Below are 18,089 nucleotides of genomic sequence, written 5' to 3'. Positions count from 1 at the left end.
ATTTACAAAATAATTTACTTTTCATCTTATTTTATAATTTTATTTTGATGATTTTTATAACTTAAAGTGTTGGCTCAGCTCACCAGTTGTTATAAATACTAAAAGATTAAAATAAAATTTGTCAATATATTAATGAGATAATATATTTTATTATTATTTTTGGTCAAAACAACACATAATTGTTATAAATAAGATAAATTTTGATATTTTACATCATTAGGCATATTACGTTAAAAATGTTTTAATTGGAATTTCAAATTTAATTTTTCTTACACAAACTAAAATTTAAAAAGTTAAATTAGAATTTTTTTAAATTCACAAAAATTATGATTAATATTTGTTATAAATCAATTTAAGTGTTTATATTAATAGATAAAATAAATAAATAGATATTAATTTAATTTTTTAATTAAAAAAATTATAATTTAAATTTATTTAATACAAATATATATATATATTCATATATAAATAATAAAGAATTTTTAAAAATCTTGAAATCTTGACCTTAAATCTATTATTTAAAAAATTTAAAACAGGTGACACGAAACAAATAACGCAAAAAATTTGAAAAAGGGATTAAACATAAAGGGTGTCAAAACAAAATGTTTTGTAAAATATTTTTATTTTCCTACTATTATACTCTTATTTTATCCTTAATTTCGATATTTTTAACATAATAAATTAATAAAATAATAAAGGTAAATTAACATCTTAACGAAATATTCCGAACGTCACAGAGACAAAAGCAAACTGAAACTGAGAGATGGGGATTTCACAATCAGCATCAAAGCGGGTGGCTACCACGTTAACCAACTCGTCTGAGTTCAACTCAGCATGCGACTCAGCCTACACCCACTGCCTCTCCCTAACGGAGCAAGCTTTCCCTGGAGTCCTTCCTTACCAGCTCTTTACAGCCGCCACCCACCTCCACCAAACCCTCACTTCCCTCCATCCCCACCCTCTCATCCTCCGCTGGGTCCCTGATCCTCCCACTCGCTCCCAAGTCGACTCAGCCTTACGAGTCATAACTAGCCATCAACGTAATCCCCGGAACGATGAAGAACAGCTGGTCCTCGGCGCGACCCAGTTCAGGGAATGGGCAGTGGTGTTATTCGCCGATGCCGTGGTGGGAAACGCCGGCAAGGCAGTTTTGAAACGAGTGCCGGTTGGGGTTCTGGGTATTGTGGGGATTGGAGCGGCGGCGAGGTCTGGAAAGGAGGTTGTTGGGGCCGCAATTGGGGTGTACGCCCTTGGTGTCGCTACTTCAATTTACCTTAGCTTGTCTGGTTAGTTACCTACATTTGGGATTTTTCTCTTAACTATTTTGTATAAAATGGAAGAAAGTTGATGCCATATTTTGTATTGTGTGCTATAGATTCTGTGTTGTCAATTGCGGCCTCTTTTGTAAGAGAAGCATAATGGTAGAGTTTAGCTGTAGATCATGAGATTAAATGGACAAGTAGGATCAACTTAGACAAACCTTAACATAATATGACACATAAATATTACATTCAGTAGAAAATATCAATTAACAAACTCACATATGGTACTATTTGAACCTGATATTTTAAGGTTCGAGGACTACAGAGACAAAAACATAAAGTAAATAGTAAATAACTCATTCTATGGAATAATTGCTCTTATGACTGTTAATCAACTTGTGCTGCTTCAATTTCCATGTCATTGCTTAATCCCCCATTTTCAATGGGTGATCGTATCCTATTGGACTCCATTGGGCTGGATGATTTAATTGTGCCTAAGAAGGCAAGTCGGTATGCACAATCTCAGTGGATAATTTGCTTCTTTCTTTAGGGTAGGGAATTCCTGGTCTCAGCATCTTGTTCATGGGTGCTAGATTGATTTTGAAGAACATTACAGTTATCAGGTGTTTCTAACAATGTTAATAGCTCATCAACATTGCAAAGATCATAGTCAGACAGGTCCTGTCATAGGCAACCATATGTTAGTTTCCATTGTTTATTGTTATCTGTATGGATAAATAATCAGCAAGTTTCACGCAGCTGTTACCATTGGATAGAAATTATCTGCATCATCATTTTCGAAACTAGCTAGCAAGTTGGAGCTCTCATTCTAGGCAACTATGTTATGTTGATTGCTTCTTTCTTCAAGGTAGGTATTGTTGTTGTCGAAAACATTTAAATTCTGGGTGGGATTACGATTTTCACTGGTGCTAAATTGATTTTTAACCACGGCACTACCATTTGGTGATTCCAGCTCTGTTCTTAGCAACACACTGGTGTCTACCCAGTCCTGAATGATAGATACATGAACCTTAGTTTCTGGTATTTTTTTTTTTAGACACTTCCATTAGTAAATGATTAGAAAATTTCCTTTAAGGTATCTTGCTCTTGAAATTGCATCGAATGCAGCATATTTTCCCAAATTCGAGGTTAGGTTGGAGACTTCATTCATATCAACAAAATTATGTTGATTGCTTCTTTCATGAGGGTAGGTCTCATCATTCTGAGCATCATCAACTAGTTCAATGATGCTAGACTGATTTTGTACTCCACCAGAGTCATTAGACACTTCCACCTTCGATAATGGTTTATTGGAGTCCAATTGGTCCTGAATCATTTATAAATAGACATTAGTTTGGGACAAGCATCATAGAAAGTGATGAAAGAATTTCCTACAAGGCATCTAACCTCAGGAGTTGTAGCTTCCTTTTCAACTTGATTTCCTAAGTTAGTAGGCCAATGGTGACATGATTCGCCTTTGTTGTTTGAAATGTTAGCTTCTTCAGATTGTTTCATTAATTTACCAAGAAACAATGTCTTCTGCACAAAACAACAAAGCTGTAGCATTATTTTGTACCACTGTGCAGTGAAAGAGTCCATGTTGTCAAATTTTCAGGAAGTCCGATGAAAGAGCTTGAAATAGTAAATAAATGTTATAATATATATGGAAGCATATAAAAACATGCCTGGTTAGGGGGAGTAGCAGTATTGAGTTGGTACTCATGCATGACCCAGGCAGCCTTGTTTCTCTTGTAGCTTCCATGCTTGGTCTTGTCTCTATTTTTTTCATGCTTGGTCTTGTTTTTATTGTTGTCGCATTTGGTCTTGCTTTTTTTCATGCTTTTGTCCTTAGCAGGACGACCTTTATGGAAAACTAAATACTTCTTGCCGCCAATCTCTGCCTTGGTGTCACTAGCCATTACCTTATGATGCCTGCGTGTTGCCTTCCAGTATCCTTCCTTGGTGACTCTGTTCATCAGTTTAGCATTGTGGTACTTGTAATTCAACGTGTAGATGAAATACCAAACCTTACAGCCTGGCTGCAGCACTGAAAGCCCTGGGAAACATGTTTACACACACTCTCACAAACACATGGGTATATACTGTGTCAATTAACAGACAAGTTTAATCACGATCCAAGTACTTACCAGGTAATTCCCAAGGCTCAACTCACAGATGTCTTCGAGTTCAGTGATATATTGGACAAGAGAATCAAGATCACATATTATATCTTGTAGATATCCGATGAGTTCTTCATCAGATGGTCGGAATCCATATCCCCTTATATTGCTCATTTCATCAAAATCTATATCAACTAGAAAGAAGTGAAGAGTATTGAATTCAGTTTGATAGGAGAGCAACAAGATCATATTTATAGCACGGTGAAGGTGAGATTGCTTCCTTGCTACTTAGCTGTGTAAAATTCTTTGGTGAATCCCACTTACCGCGTCTGTTTGTTTCAATTTTATCCCTTCAAAGATTAATGAAAGCTTAGTTGGTTTTTTAAGCTTTTTCCCGGCAATTTCTTGTCTATGCGTTCAGATTCTGCCTAACCATATTCAAGCAGGGTGATAAAGGAAAATGCGTGTTTTTTTTTTCTCCCTTTCAAGACGTTTAAAATGTTCTAAACCAATGGTTTAGGGACAGGATGGCTCAAATGGCGTCCTGTACACTTCAGTTTCTCAACTATTCATCATCAAATGATGTCAACATGGGGAGGGTGAATGGCATTTTCCCTTTCTTGAAGGGAAAGAAATTTCTAGCTTGGCACCGTCCAGGGGTCGAGGTGTTCTTGATTCTTCTCCTTTTTGACTTCCATTGTCCATTGGCCAGTCCCTTCTGGCCTTTTATACAATTCTTTTTTGCTAGTTTGTTATGTTCCCCACTAAATCGACAGTGTCTTTATTCTTGCAAGGTATTTCGGAAATTCTAAATCAAGCAATTTGATTTATTTGGATTCTAGAGTCTTCTAACACTGGCACCCTATTCGTTGAGATTAGCAATAGTAAAGGGTCTTTTAGCGACATGGTGAAAGGATTTTCATTCCGTCACAACTACACTTTATTATTGAATCTTTAAGGGTTTAGTCATAAAACGACATCACCATTCGGTAAAAGTCCGTCCGTAGCATTGCCTAAGTCTTTGATAGCAGACATGCAACAATTAATTTAGTTCATAGGCATCACTCCTTAAAAGTTCGAAAAATTTGTTATGCTCATGATTTACTTGTACAAATGTGGTTAAAAGTGATGCTGCATATCTATTTACTTTTTTTTTTTGGAACAATTATTTAATTGTTATATTAATTTATTATTTTTAAAATATAATTTAAAGGAACATGCAATTACGTTCTAACAAAATTTGTAAATTTTAAAAATTTTAGGGTATAAAATAATAACCCTTTTTAAAAATTGAAAGGTTTAAAATTAGAACTTAAAAATTAATGCATTTACTCCATCTCTCCTTGGATAATCTACTCTCAGAGCATTACTCATTTGAATTCTGTGAACAGAGGTATTATATATATGAACAATCTTTTCTTATTTTTGAAAAGAGACAATTTTTGAATGCTATCAAAAAATGTTTTGAGACTGGGTTTAAAAGAGCTTATTTAATAATAGAAAATGTCAAGAAAACAGATCTCACAAGCAACACTTAACATTACACTCCATATATTACAGGAATCAAACTCAAGTCCATTTGCAACTAAAATCTTCTCTTCTTTGCCTGTGCTTGAGCTACTTCAGTTCCTATGTCAGTGCTCGATCCTTCATGCTCCATGCCTGATCCTTTCCTGAACGACTCCATTGGATCGGAAGATTCAGTCATCCCCAAGGAAGGCAAGTTGGAGCCCTCTATCTCAGCGGCTGCTAATTTGTTTCTTGCATCAGGGTAGGCAATTTCATTGCCAATCAAATTTGAATTCCTGAACTCATCGGCAACTTGCTGGTTAATACCAGATTGATTCTGAACCCCATCACAGTTGTTATCAGTTGCTTTCAACTCATGAAGGTATATCCCGTCCCAGTATAAATCATCAAAGTCAAACAAGTTCTAAATCATAGATAGACAAAACAAATATTAGTTTTCGATACACGTTTATACCATTCATATCGATAAATAATCCAAAAGTTTCTCACCATTTGACTTATATCAGCTATAGGATCGTTATAGAAATTTGAAGGCAAGTTGACGCCCTCATCCTCTGCAACTATATTATGTTGGTTGCTTCTTTCCTCAGGGTAGGTTTCATCATTATAAGTGAGAACATTTTGGAAGGAATGATCATGTTGAGTGGTATAAATTAGCTGATTTTGAGCCCCTTCTGGGTTTGTAATGGGCCGCATATAGTCTACCTGTGGATTCTGAAACATACACACACAAAAAAAAAAAAACTCTAGGTTTGGCTGAGCAATTGGTTAATAAAATTTCCTGAAAAGTAGTATCCTTACTTGTGGAATTGCATAATCTGCAACATAGTATTCGAGATTAAATGGCTGCAGGTTGGAATTAACTTTATTCCCACCATTGACAAAATCCTCTTGATTGTTTCTTTCTTCAGGATAAGTCTCGGAATAAACAACAGGAAATGAATTTACGAACTCATTAGTTTGTTCACTAATGCTTGATTGATTTTGAATCCAGTCATAGTCATTAGATACTTCCATCTCGACTAATGGCTCCTGATGAAAGTCTAGTTGGACCTGAAGCATATATGAACGGAAACTTGATTGTGAAGTGTTCCTCATCATTGACATGAAAAAATCATAGTAATAACCTTTTGCAGAAGAAATCTAACCTCCGGAGTCAGAATATGATCATTTCCTAAGTAATTAGAAGGCAACTGTTGATTTGTTTCACCTTTGCTACTTGAATTGTTGGTTGGCTCAGATTGTTTCATCATCAATTTACCAAGAAAATATTTATTCTACACAAAAAGTAATAGAGAAATAAAGTGTTCATTCATGTATATCCCCGAATTTAGTCGAATTGGTTCATAAATCATTGCTTTTAAGAGGTAAAATTAAGTAGATACACAGAATTCAAATCATAACACTTGCAACCAATACTTATCACAGTATCTTTTGTGCCAAAGAAACTAAACAAATGCTCCATAAAAGAAAAGAAAAACTATAGCAGGCTAGCAGCAGAAAAGAACTTACTTGGCTAGGATGAACATCAATGAGTTCGTACTGATATAACACCCATGGGGTCTTGTTTTGATAGCTAGTTTGGGCCTTAGTTTTGCTCTTTTTGTTTTTTTCATTATTAGTGCTATTTGTATAAAAATACAACCGTGTCTTGATACCAATCTCTACCTTGGAGTCATTAGCCTTAACTTTAATAAGCTCGCCTGAGACTTTCCACTTTCCTTGACAGGTAACTCTGTTGATCGGCTTTCGCTTACCGTCAGATTTGTTGTTTGGAATATTATTTGGATGCTTATGAGTTATTGGGTAGATGAAATACCAAACTGGATCATTTGATGTTACCGTAGTACATCCTATGGATTAAAAGTACATACATACACATGAACAAAATACGTACAAAGTAAAACATGAACAAAATATGTATACGCATACATACACATGAAAAAAAATACGTACCAGGTAAATCCCAGGGCTCCCACTTGCAAATGTCGACATCAAGAAGAGTAATATCTTGGACCAAGCAATCACGGCCGAGCAAAGTTCTGTTTCGTAGGTATCCGATGAGCTCTGCCTCCGATGGTCGGAATCCATAAGGACCAAAACCCTTGAAGTTGTTCATTCCCTGGGAATTTTTAGCAGAGACAAGAGAATCTAGCAACTCAAGGGGACTTTGCTTGTGTGAGAAATCTTGCTTTCTTGGAAGAGGAGAGGAGGCTACTGAGTGAGTGCTGAGGAGCGACGAATGAATGAATATGTAGAAAATTATAATGAAGCATATGACTCCTTCGGCCCTGCGTCGTTAGACTAAAGTTGTGGAACATGTTCTAGGTGGACCCCATAATCCGTGTCAGTAGTTTCCAATTTATTTATTTATTTTTTTAAGAATTTCGTTGTACTAACATCAAGAAGTGATTATAAAAAAAAAAAAATTCAAGAGAGTGATAAAACTAATGAAAAGTAAATCTAAATACACGTTATTTAAATTTAAATTTAAATTTAATTGATTTATATATTTATTTTAAATATTTTTATACTTAAATTATTATTATTATTTTTTTAAATCCAAATCATTTGGGTTTTTGTTTTCATTAGTTTTTTTTAAAAATTCATATCTATAAACAATAAAAAAATTTAAATTTTAAATTTTAAAACAATAATATATATAATTAATTTATTTTTTGGATACATTTGTTGTTGCAGTATAAGAATAAAAATATATATAAATATTAAAATTTAATTTTTAAATTTATTAAATATTATATTTTAAAAATTATTATATAAATTAGTTAAGCTAAATTTTGAATTTTGAATTTATTTTAACATAAAACAATTATTTATAATTACATTTTAGCCGTGAAATTGGGCTTTTTTTATCATTTACTGTTACTTAAAGTAATTTTTGAATAATTTAAAATGCATTTAATTCTAATATCAACTAAGAATAATTCAAAATTGCTATTCTAATTTCAATCCCTCGAGATCCCTTCATTTCCTATTGATTCCTTTGTTAGCTTCTGCCCTTTTTTTTTTTTCTTTGGTATGATGTCCTTTATGTCCTTTTTAAATAATGTTAATTTTACTTGAAATTCCAGAATCTTCTATGACAGGGCATCCTATTGGTAGATTGCAATGATGCCTAATCTTTTTTGGTTTCTAGAATCTTCTATCGCATTTAAATATATAAAAAAAATCTATGAACAAAAATAAATTATCATTCAAATTCTTTTTATTTTATTATAATTAATTAAATTTTAAAATTTTGTATTTATTTATTAAAGCTTTGATCATACAAAAATTAATCATGTGAGTTGTAGTCGTTAATCAATTTTTACATTATTATTATTAATCAAATATGATTTAATTTTATCATTTGCTTACTCTCAAACGTTGTTATAAAGTAGGAAAAATAACAATTAAATTAAAAGAAAAAGGTGATCTTTTTTCTAATATAATTCGTGTCAGCTATTTTTATAGCGATTTTATTAGAACAACATTTAACGCAAGCGATAATCATAGATAGAGGTGTAAATGATATATTAATATTCGTAAACTACTCATGTTCGATTCGAATAAAATTCGAATTCGATTTAATTGTTATTGAGTTAAGCTTGAACTCAAGTAACTGAATTCATCGATCGAATCGAGTTATTCTTATATCCGACTCGAGTAGCTCACGAGTCTAATTGAACTTTTATATTTAAATATTTTTTATTATTTTAATTAATAAAATATCTCGAGTTCGAGTTCGAACATAAATAATCGAGCTTTTGTCGAGTATAAGAATCAAATTTATTTTTATATATTAATCGAGCTTAATCGAACGAGCTCGAGTAGTTTGATTTCGATCACAAATTGAACTTGAGTTAAGAAAATGAAACTCAATCAAATTCGAATCGAGTATCGAACTACGAGTTGAGAGTCGAGCTCAAATTTTTCACCGTATCGACTCGACTCGATTATACCCTTAGTCATAGACACACAATCTTCTATAATCAGTCATCACCATCTCATATGTGAAATCGCATTATTACCAATTTCAAATTTGAAATTTATAATTAGATGATTAGATTTGTTTAAGAATTAAGTTGCTTGTTCAATTTTATAGATCAATTTAAATTTTGAAAAGATATAAATAAAAAATTAAGGTTTATTAAATTAGTTTGAATATAGTTTTTAAATTTATTTAAATTTCAAATTTAATCTAAAAAAAACTTAAAACTCAAAATCGATCTTAATAAAATATATAAAATTAAAATATTATATAATTACATAAATATATACAAGTAAATTTTATTTTTATATTTTATTTTTTAAAAGGGTTTTTTAAAATTTTTATTTATATAAAATAAATTTAATAAGTGGGATTGAGATTTTTTTTTTAATTGAGTTTAACTTAAAAAAAATTTTGAGATTCAAAATATCAGATTAAGTTAAACTTAAATAAATATATAAATTATTAATATGATCTTATTTCAATTTAATTCTATCAAATCAAAAATCAATTTAATCTGAACCTGACCATAAATACGTTTATAGTTGACTATAACAAAATATTAACCTCCTCATTTTATTGCAAATTCTCAATTTATTTAATTTTACCAACTCAAGAGTTTACTAACCCATAAGTCTTAACAACACTTAAATAGAAAGGAAAATTCCTAACAACGTATCAACTTACATAATAAATTTGGGTGTAAACTAAAAGTTAAGGGTTTATTTGATTATAAATTAAAAATTAAAAATTTATTTAAATGTAACAAAAATATAAAAACTTATCTAAGTTAAATTATAAAGTTCAAGAGTTTTTTTTTTTTATTATAAAAGTAAAAAGTTTTATATTTTTTTGACTATTATATCATAATTTAGAGAAATTATCATAATTGAGTTTTTAAATTTCATAAATGAAGTTAAAAATGTGACATATTTATCTTAAGATATATTTAAAAATATAAAAAATTAATTAAAAATAAAAATGAGACATAAGTCAATTTCTTAATAATATTAGATAATAGATCAAATACTAATTTCATAATTAATTTGAATAAAATAATATTTTAATTTTAATTTTTCATCGAAGTACATAAATCTTTATTGAACAAAAATTGTAAACTTTTATATTACATGTTTATTTTAAATTATATTTTGTTATAAGAAATTATATTGACATGTGCTTTCTTATCCTAAACCCAGGTCAAATTAAAATAAGTTTTTGTTTATATTAATTTTAATTTAATTTGATATTAAAATATTATTTTTTATATTTGACCTGAATATATATAAAATCATAACTAATTTGATTCTATATTAATTTAATAATTTTAATATAATATAATATATATAAAATATTATTTGTTAATATAAATTATTTCTGAATTATATATAAATATATTATTTTTATTAAGTTAATACATTAAATTATAATATTACATAATAATTTTATTAATATAATATATATTTAAATATAAAATAAATAATAAATAATAAATTTGTTTTATATATATATCAAACTGAGTTTACTTAAAATTCCCTCTGGATTTTTTTAAAAAATTATTCGACCTGATCCGAGGAAAAAATAAAAGGCCATATAAGATCAGAAGTGGATGGGATTGGTTATATTTGCCAACAAAATCCAAACCCAATAACAATTAAGCCCCAACTCACCTAAAGCAAAAACACATTGAAATGATAAACGGATAAAAAAAAAAAAAACTCAATATTGCACATCCATGGGAAGCAGCAGCTGGAGAAGGGGTGTGGGAAATGTGAGATCATTCATAGGAAATTCAATGGGAGGCCTAAGAGGAACAAGCAATCTGGCTTCTTGGGTTGTTGCTGGAACTCTCGCTTATTTCCTTTGGGTGAAACCCTCTCAGGATCTGAAGAAACAACAACAGGTTTCTTCCCAATTTCCCATCAAACTTATTTTCCTTTTTGTTGTTCAAAACGAAAGAATTCATTATTGATTTTGTAGGAAAAGGCAGCTCTTGCAACTTCAGATCCTTATCGCTATGTAGAGAAACGAAAACCAATTCCTGATCCCCAGGTGTTTGACTAAATGCTTTCCTTTTATCTGTGATTTTCTCTCAAATATGTATTTAAAAGTAATGATAATTTTCGGCTTTTCCTGTGAATGGCAGGAGACTGGATTGATATATGGCAAAAAGAAGAAAACTGATAGTAAAACAGAGGAATAATGTGTTACACTGCTACTTGTAAGTTTTGGTTTATGTAAGTTTCCAAAAGCTATGGGAATGGGGAATGGGGAATGGGATGATAGTTATGTAATATATCCACTGTACCTTAGGCACTTTTAACATCCATTCCTTACCTTACTACAACTTGGAAATGTACCATTATCTGCAAAATTTCACTTGCAATAAGTCAATAAGAGTTTCTGAATACAACCACAGATTCTTCTCCACGGCCCTTTCTTTTGGGGGTGGGAGATTTGTGGTAGGGTGGTAAACCGGCAGGTTGATTCATTTCAAGTTCAGGACATTTCGGGTTTAGATAATTTTGAAGATCAGGTCAAGTTGAGCTGTTTGGGGTTGTGTTATTTAGAGTTCGGGTTAGGATGAAGTTGGTTTAACATTTATATATTTAGTATCAACTCTAGGTTATTATAAGTTTTGGTCACGCTGATCTTGGATTCGGATTTGTTCAAGCTCAAATCTATTATTTTTTGATCAATTTAAGTTTCATTGGGTTCGAATTCATATTTTTTTGAGTTCTGGTTCATTCTGCCACCTCTAATTCATTGTAGGAGGTTTGAGGTTAAGGGTTTCAACTTTCAATCATCAGCTGCATCTTATCTGATCTTCTCAATCTTTCTCATTGTCACAATGAATTCCTAAACTATAATAATTTGCATGCCTACATGCTTAATGCTTCCCATAGATTTAGAAAGTTACTTATACTGGATTGTTAGTTTGGTTATGCCAATAGGAATTGGTGTCATCTGCAATTATCTGTGCACTATGCATGTAGGTGAAAAACAAAGGTGCAAGACAGCTAGAAATGTTGTGGATCTCAAGGTTTGATTTGGAATGTTAGTTTTACTCAGCAACTATGTAAAAGTTTAACTCAGAAATGGTTAAATTTGAAAGAGAATAGTTAACAAATTCATGTATAGAGAAACTGGAATATACAACTGTGAATTAGAAAAACCATTCTTTGAGAGCTGATTGCAGGCCCTATTGATAATACCCTCTAAAAGTTGAATCATATCGATAAAGATTTGTTAATGTTAAATACAATAGTAACATAATTTAAAAATGATATGTAAATGATATAATTTGAAATTTTAATAAAAAAAAAAAAATAAATTTAATTAAAAAAATATTTTTTTTATAATTGATATATTGATAATATTTTAAATGTATTTAATATGAAATAATTGTGAAATAAGTATACTGATTAGGGATGGTAAATATATCTGAAATCATCAGGTTTTGACTTGATTCGATCTTATAAAATTAATTCTTTTTAAATCAAGTTTTGGATTGGTAGATTTAAAAAAAAAAAGTCAAAACTGGATTAGAGTCAGGTTTTAAGTGAATCGATTTTTATTTGACTCGATATATATATATATATATATAGTATTTTTTATTATTTATTTAATTTTTATTTATATATGTATTATATAAATAAAATTATTACTTAATATTTTAATTTAAGATATTAATTTAATAAAAATATTATATTTATGTATAATTAAAATATAATATTATTTTAAAAATAATATTTTAAAAATATTATATTAAATTAAAATTATTAAATTAATTTTGAATTGATTGTAGTTTTATATATATACACACGAATTGAATTGATTTGAATATATAAAAATAATATTTTAATATTAAATCAGAATCGAAGTGAAAAAAAACCAATCGATTGAGCAAAAACTAACATGATCTGTCCCGTTTGCATCTCTAATATGGATTGTTAAATGGACGGATGAACCCACTATCGATGAGCCCAACAAGCGACTCCATTCGACCATCCGAGACCACAGACTTTCCCGAAACTACTGGCATGTTGATGTTAGGTAAATAAAGATGGCTGATGCACATGCCCACGGGTTTGGAATGCTTTGTCTCCACGCCATCTGTTCAAACCATATAGTCAAAAACCTGAGCGCATCACGATTCACGCCGTCGCTTTCTTAACTGAGATTCCAATTTTTTCTTATATAGGGAAGGAAAGTAGCGAACCTTCTGTCATTTTATAAAAAACAGGGTAGTATTAACAAATATCGATGGGGACCTCAGGGCAGGTATCGTGGAAGTTGGCGGATCACCCAAAGCTTCCAAAGGGTAAGCCTATCGCCGTCGTGGTTCTCGATGGCTGGGGCGAGAACAAGCCCGATGAGTTTAATTGTATCCATGTTGCCCAAACTCCCACCATGGATTCCCTCAAACAGGTTCATTTTTTTTTTTTCAATTTCAATGTAAAAGATTGTGCTTTAGATCTGGGGTTTTCTTAAAATTATATGCTTTGGGTACGTCGTTCTCCATGCTGTTATTTGGTATGGATCCCATTTCTTCCATGCAAATAAAGCTTTCACCTTGCTATTTTCTTTTCGAAAGTTGGGTTTTGGTTTTGGGTTTCAATTGATTAGATCTTGAGCTTCATGCTTGTTTCTAGTTTGTATATACTTTTGATTGAATCTTATGTTGTCATTTTTACATTATTTGTAGAACTTATAAAAGCTTGAAACTTCTTAACTTTTGGGTATCAGGTCTGATGTTGAAGTGTTGTTTTTTATGCTCAAATTTCTGGGGTTCAAATCCATCATTCCCTATAAAAAAAAATAATTTTAAAGCATTTATAAAATTGTTATTTTTTGTCATTAAATATTGGAATTTATAACTAGTATTTTAGGGATGTTTGAACTTTTCAGTTTATGCTTAATGAGGATGACAGTGTGATTTGGTTGACTGACAGTATAGTGCATCAAACTATATATATGTTTGTGTGTATTCATATTCTTCTACATCTGCTACTTTTATATATTTTATTGTTCATCCTGCTTCAGTTTTTTACATGTTTGGTATATAGTTTATGTCAGCTTGATTTCACCAATTTGAGGAAAAGAAGTGTTTATGTTAGTTTAGATTATAGTGGTAGTAAATAATTTGATTTGGACATTGTTACATTCTTTTGGTTCATAAAAGGATTTCGTATACCATTACATAATGAGACTTAATTTGGGTGGAATTGGTCTTGTTGATAGGGTGCCCCAGAAAAATGGAGATTGATCAGAGCTCATGGAACTGCTGTAGGGCTTCCAACAGAGGATGACATGGGAAACAGTGAAGTTGGTCACAATGCTCTTGGTGCGGGACGCATTTTTGCTCAAGGGTAAGCTTTACTTTTTGATTTTAGGTGAATTTTTTTTTTTGTGAATATGCTAATGCTATGCTTTTTTCTACCTTTCTTATTTCATAGTATTTAATATCTTGAATGTCTTTTGCTTTTTGTGACCCCCTATCTTTTGCCTTCTGAGATGGACTTCTTTGGAAATTAACTGTGCTGCAAGTGTTCTTACCTATTAATTCATTTGTAACCATAGAGCTAAGCTTGTTGATCTTGCTCTTGCGTCTGGGAAAATCTATGAGGGAGAAGGATTTAAGTATATAAGAAAATCTTTTGAAAAGGGAACCCTGCACCTGATTGGATTACTTAGTGATGGTGGTGTCCACTCCCGACTTGATCAATTGCAGGTAATTTTGGTTACTCAGGACAGGCTCCTATCTTTTCCAGGTTTGACTTCTCTAATCATAGTGCATTCCATTCTGTAAGTTTATTTATTTATTATCTTTTTCTGCAGCTGTTGCTGAAGGGAGCTAGTGAGTGTGGTGCTAAAAGAATTCGTGTTCACATTCTCACTGATGGTCGTGATGTTTTGGATGGTTCAAGCGTAGGCTTTGTGGAGACACTTGAGAATGACCTTACAAATTTACGTGAGAAAGGTGTTGATGCCAGGATTGCATCTGGTGGGGGCCGCATGTATGTCACAATGGACCGTTATGAGGTGAGAAATAATTGTCAGAAGTCCCAAAAGCATGTAGATTGGTTGTGATTGTATAATTTTGCACTAACAATTTGCTATTGTTCTGTTATTTTCTGTTTTTTCAAAGATCTGAAAGATAGAAGAATTCTGATTATTGTTTAAATCACTTCTCTTTTTTCTTTCTATTAGTGTTTTTGCTTCCTCTGTTTTCTTTTTCTTTCCTTTTTTTTTTGGGGGGGGGGGGGTGAATTTTCTTGGTTTTTTGTTGGTTTTAATTTTATGTAGAAGCAAGCATTGATACCAATGAATTATTCCTATAACAGTTGTGATAAGGCTCGTACCAAATGACAGATTTGGCAAAAAGCATCCTGGTTTGCTGATTCTTTTGGCTCCTAGACTTGAGACACTTACCTGTGTGGTTTACTGTTCAGAGAAGGATCATTAATTACATGTTTTGTCTTTATTTGAATGGATCAAGAAGCTAATTTTTGTGAGTGGATCTCTTACAGAATGACTGGAATGTTGTGAAACGGGGATGGGATGCTCAAGTTCTTGGTGAAGCCCCACACAAATTTACAAATGCTGTTGAAGCTGTAAAGAAATTGAGGGAAAATGCTAATGACCAGTACTTACCTGCCTTTGTCATTGTTGATGAGAACGAGAAGGCTGTGGGTCCAATAGTAGATGGTGATGCTGTTGTTACTTTTAACTTCCGAGCAGATCGAATGGTTATGATTGCTAAGGCTCTTGAATATCAAGATTTTGACAAATTTGATCGTGTACGATTCCCTAAAATTCGTTATGCTGGAATGCTTCAGTATGATGGCGAGTTGAAGCTTCCAAGCCATTACCTTGTTTCTCCACCTGAGATTGATAGGACATCTGGTGAATATTTGGTGCATAATGGTATCCGCACGTTTGCCTGCAGGTGTGTCTATTACAAGTCATTATAATCCATACCTCTGACATTCATTTACAATCATTGCTTGTTATCAAGCTTCTTTAAACTTACATGTTACCTTTGTTTTTACTTTTTAGTTTTAAATTCCAAGTCTATATACTTGTCTCTCAACATTAAAGTTAATCCAGGCCCCTAGCTGTGATCACCAGGAGAAAGGAAGGTTCATGAGACTTGTCTCCTGCCATATTCATCTATTATCACATGACAAGAGTTATATGCCTATTTTTATCTTGGAATCATTCTTTTAGTGAAATGTAGGTTTTAAATTGTTATGTCTGATTATTTACTTGCTTTGCTGTATGTTAATTTTCCCCTTCATGCATCAACAGTGAGACTGTCAAATTTGGTCATGTCACTTTCTTCTGGAATGGAAATCGCTCTGGCTATTTCAACCCTGAAATGGAAGAATATGTGGAAATTCCAAGTGATGTTGGCATTACATTCAATGTTCAACCTAAGATGAAGGCATTGGAGATTGGTGAAAAGGCTAGGGATGCAATTCTGAGCCGCAAATTTGACCAGGTGATAATTAATGGAGTAATACTAATAGGCATTCAAATTGATGAAAGATGCTAAATAGCTCTTTTATTATTGGTTTAGGTACGTGTGAACATACCAAATGGTGACATGGTGGGTCATACAGGAGATATCCAGGCTACGATTGTGGCATGCAAGGCTGCTGATGAAGCTGTCAAGGTATGGTGGCACTAGTTCATTCTTTAATTGTTACTTGGAACTTTCTAATGATTTACATCATTTTAATGGATCGTAATCAGTTGTGGTTTTGCTAGGTATAAAATGTATATAATTGTAAAGATGAATTAGAATGTTGATGTTTAGGGGAAAAATGATGTAAATGGTTTATCTATGTTGGGGTCCTCTCAATTTCACTAGTTTCGCTGGCACTCTTCAGTCTCCTGTCCATCTAAGGCACATGAGAGGGGCCAAACTCAGCCTCCATCTGATGCCCATAATAAACTTATCATTGGAAATCAATATTGCCTTTTATTTATTTCTCCTGAAGTATCCTACACAGGATGCATATCATTGGGCGGATCCCCATATTTGACATTCACACCCAAGTCTTTCTGTTGTTAACTTGTATTTTTATATCCAATTTTATTGTGAAGCATTGCAACACTGTCTTGGAAAAGAGCTTTTCTTACTTGATTATATTGTTGGGTTGCAGATGATCCTTGATGCCATAGAGCAAGTTGGTGGAATATATGTAGTGACTGCAGACCATGGCAATGCAGAGGACATGGTGAAGAGGAATAAGTCTGGACAACCCGTTTATGACAAAAATGGCAATCTCCAAATACTCACCTCCCACACTTGCCAACCTGTAAGTTTCCAAAATCTTTCTTGGAAAGAAAATTTAATCTAGGTGTGAGTCTAGTTTTTATTTAATATTACTCTGGGGTGGCTTGACGGCAATCTGCTAATCTGCATAGTATGTAGTATCTATCATTTTTGGCAAACTTTACTATCAAAATCTTGTATTTCTTCAATTAGAATAATTTTTTTCATTACTCATGTTGAGTGGGCGGAAAGTTTACTTCATGTTTTGGATGTGTTCCAACTAGGTGCCTATTGCAATTGGAGGTACAGGATTGGCACCTGGTGTTAGATTCCGCAATGATGTTCCTGATGGTGGACTGGCCAATGTGGCTGCAACCGTCATGAATCTCCATGGTTACGTAGCTCCTAATGACTATGAGCCAACACTCATTGAAGTAGTCGACAACTAGGCTTATATAGCATGAGAACATGGCCTAGATTATATTTTGCACCATTTTTACAAGGTGAATGCCGAAACAAACAATTTATATTAAGGATTATTTGGTTGAAAAACAACCTTTGGTAGACATTTGTGGTTGAGTATTTTTCCCGAACATGTACGGAAATTTTTGGACTTAACTGCCTCTCAAATCTTCCCCGGGCCAGTGGAATGACTTATCTTTCTTTTTCCTCTTATTGCGTGCTTCTTATCATGCTGTAGTTTAATCTCTGGATCTCTTATAAAACTTTTTTTTTCAGCAATTATATTGTGATGCTTAGCCTTGATTTTGAAGTTTGTTTCTTTCACCATCAACAAGGCTTTAAACCACGCCTGTAGAAACGACCAGGTTAATAAACAATAAAGTGATCTTTGAAGTTAGAACACAACCAAACCATGATCTAGTGGCAAAGACGAATTC

General features: G+C 32.3%; 5 protein-coding genes across 16 annotated transcripts; 3 read left to right on the top strand and 2 right to left on the bottom strand.

The window, feature by feature from the left end:
* Positions 1-690: 690 nt before the first annotated feature.
* On the top strand, positions 691-5,353 carry LOC111307716 (uncharacterized). Of its 9 annotated transcripts, none has more exons than XR_016331927.1 (4): positions 691-1,286; positions 3,213-3,412; positions 3,500-3,649; positions 3,909-5,353. XR_016331927.1 is itself a non-coding variant. In XM_022905833.2 (2 exons), the coding sequence occupies exons 1-2, from the start codon at positions 764-766 to the stop codon at positions 3,454-3,456; spliced, it is 567 nt and encodes a 188-aa protein (XP_022761568.2). In that variant the 5' UTR covers positions 693-763; the 3' UTR covers positions 3,457-3,765. The 9 variants fall into 9 exon arrangements, 3 of the variants coding, with proteins under 3 accessions (XP_022761568.2, XP_022761569.2, XP_089607647.1); XR_016331926.1 differs by having other exon boundaries at positions 3,903-5,353; XR_016331931.1 differs by having other exon boundaries at positions 692-1,286; positions 3,118-3,412; positions 3,903-5,353.
* On the bottom strand, positions 1,805-3,111 carry LOC149512479 (uncharacterized). The gene is made up of 4 exons (XM_089751522.1): positions 2,948-3,111; positions 2,670-2,801; positions 2,029-2,589; positions 1,805-1,943 (listed from the first exon to the last, which is right to left on the bottom strand). Exons 1-3 carry the CDS (start codon positions 3,098-3,100, stop codon positions 2,329-2,331), a joined length of 546 nt encoding a protein of 181 aa, XP_089607648.1. The 5' UTR covers positions 3,101-3,111; the 3' UTR covers positions 1,805-1,943; positions 2,029-2,328.
* On the bottom strand, positions 4,854-7,329 carry LOC111307715 (uncharacterized). Of its 3 annotated transcripts, XM_089751518.1 has the most exons (6): positions 6,869-7,329; positions 6,425-6,765; positions 6,061-6,189; positions 5,714-5,965; positions 5,402-5,626; positions 4,854-5,315 (listed from the first exon to the last, which is right to left on the bottom strand). In XM_089751518.1, the coding sequence occupies exons 1-6, from the start codon at positions 7,029-7,031 to the stop codon at positions 4,968-4,970; spliced, it is 1,458 nt and encodes a 485-aa protein (XP_089607644.1). In that variant the 5' UTR covers positions 7,032-7,329; the 3' UTR covers positions 4,854-4,967. The 3 variants fall into 3 exon arrangements, with proteins under 3 accessions (XP_089607644.1, XP_089607645.1, XP_089607646.1); XM_089751519.1 differs by lacking the exon at positions 6,061-6,189 and having other exon boundaries at positions 6,869-7,328; XM_089751520.1 differs by lacking the exon at positions 6,425-6,765 and having other exon boundaries at positions 6,869-7,323.
* A 3,114-nt stretch (positions 7,330-10,443) lies between these two features.
* Positions 10,444-12,101, top strand: LOC111307235 (uncharacterized). Of its 2 annotated transcripts, XM_022905252.2 has the most exons (4): positions 10,444-10,806; positions 10,884-10,955; positions 11,050-11,124; positions 11,900-12,101. In XM_022905252.2, the coding sequence occupies exons 1-3, from the start codon at positions 10,639-10,641 to the stop codon at positions 11,104-11,106; spliced, it is 297 nt and encodes a 98-aa protein (XP_022760987.1). In that variant the 5' UTR covers positions 10,444-10,638; the 3' UTR covers positions 11,107-11,124; positions 11,900-12,101. The 2 variants fall into 2 exon arrangements, with proteins under 2 accessions (XP_022760987.1, XP_022760985.1); XM_022905250.2 differs by lacking the exon at positions 11,900-12,101 and having other exon boundaries at positions 11,050-11,331.
* An 889-nt stretch (positions 12,102-12,990) lies between these two features.
* On the top strand, positions 12,991-17,865 carry LOC111307714 (2,3-bisphosphoglycerate-independent phosphoglycerate mutase). Its single transcript, XM_022905826.2, has 9 exons — positions 12,991-13,334; positions 14,148-14,275; positions 14,487-14,637; positions 14,745-14,948; positions 15,437-15,855; positions 16,218-16,410; positions 16,489-16,584; positions 17,078-17,233; positions 17,475-17,865. The coding sequence occupies exons 1-9, from the start codon at positions 13,170-13,172 to the stop codon at positions 17,637-17,639; spliced, it is 1,677 nt and encodes a 558-aa protein (XP_022761561.1). The 5' UTR covers positions 12,991-13,169; the 3' UTR covers positions 17,640-17,865.
* Positions 17,866-18,089: the final 224 nt, after the last annotated feature.

The sequence above is a fragment of the Durio zibethinus genome, chromosome 22 (assembly GCF_047325235.1).
Source record: "Durio zibethinus cultivar Kanyao isolate XHJ-2024 chromosome 22, ASM4732523v1, whole genome shotgun sequence".
Classification (NCBI taxonomy): Eukaryota; Viridiplantae; Streptophyta; class Magnoliopsida; order Malvales; family Malvaceae; genus Durio; species Durio zibethinus.
The sequence above is the reverse complement of the archived record's forward strand: the minus strand, read 5'-3'. Positions and strand labels throughout refer to the sequence as shown.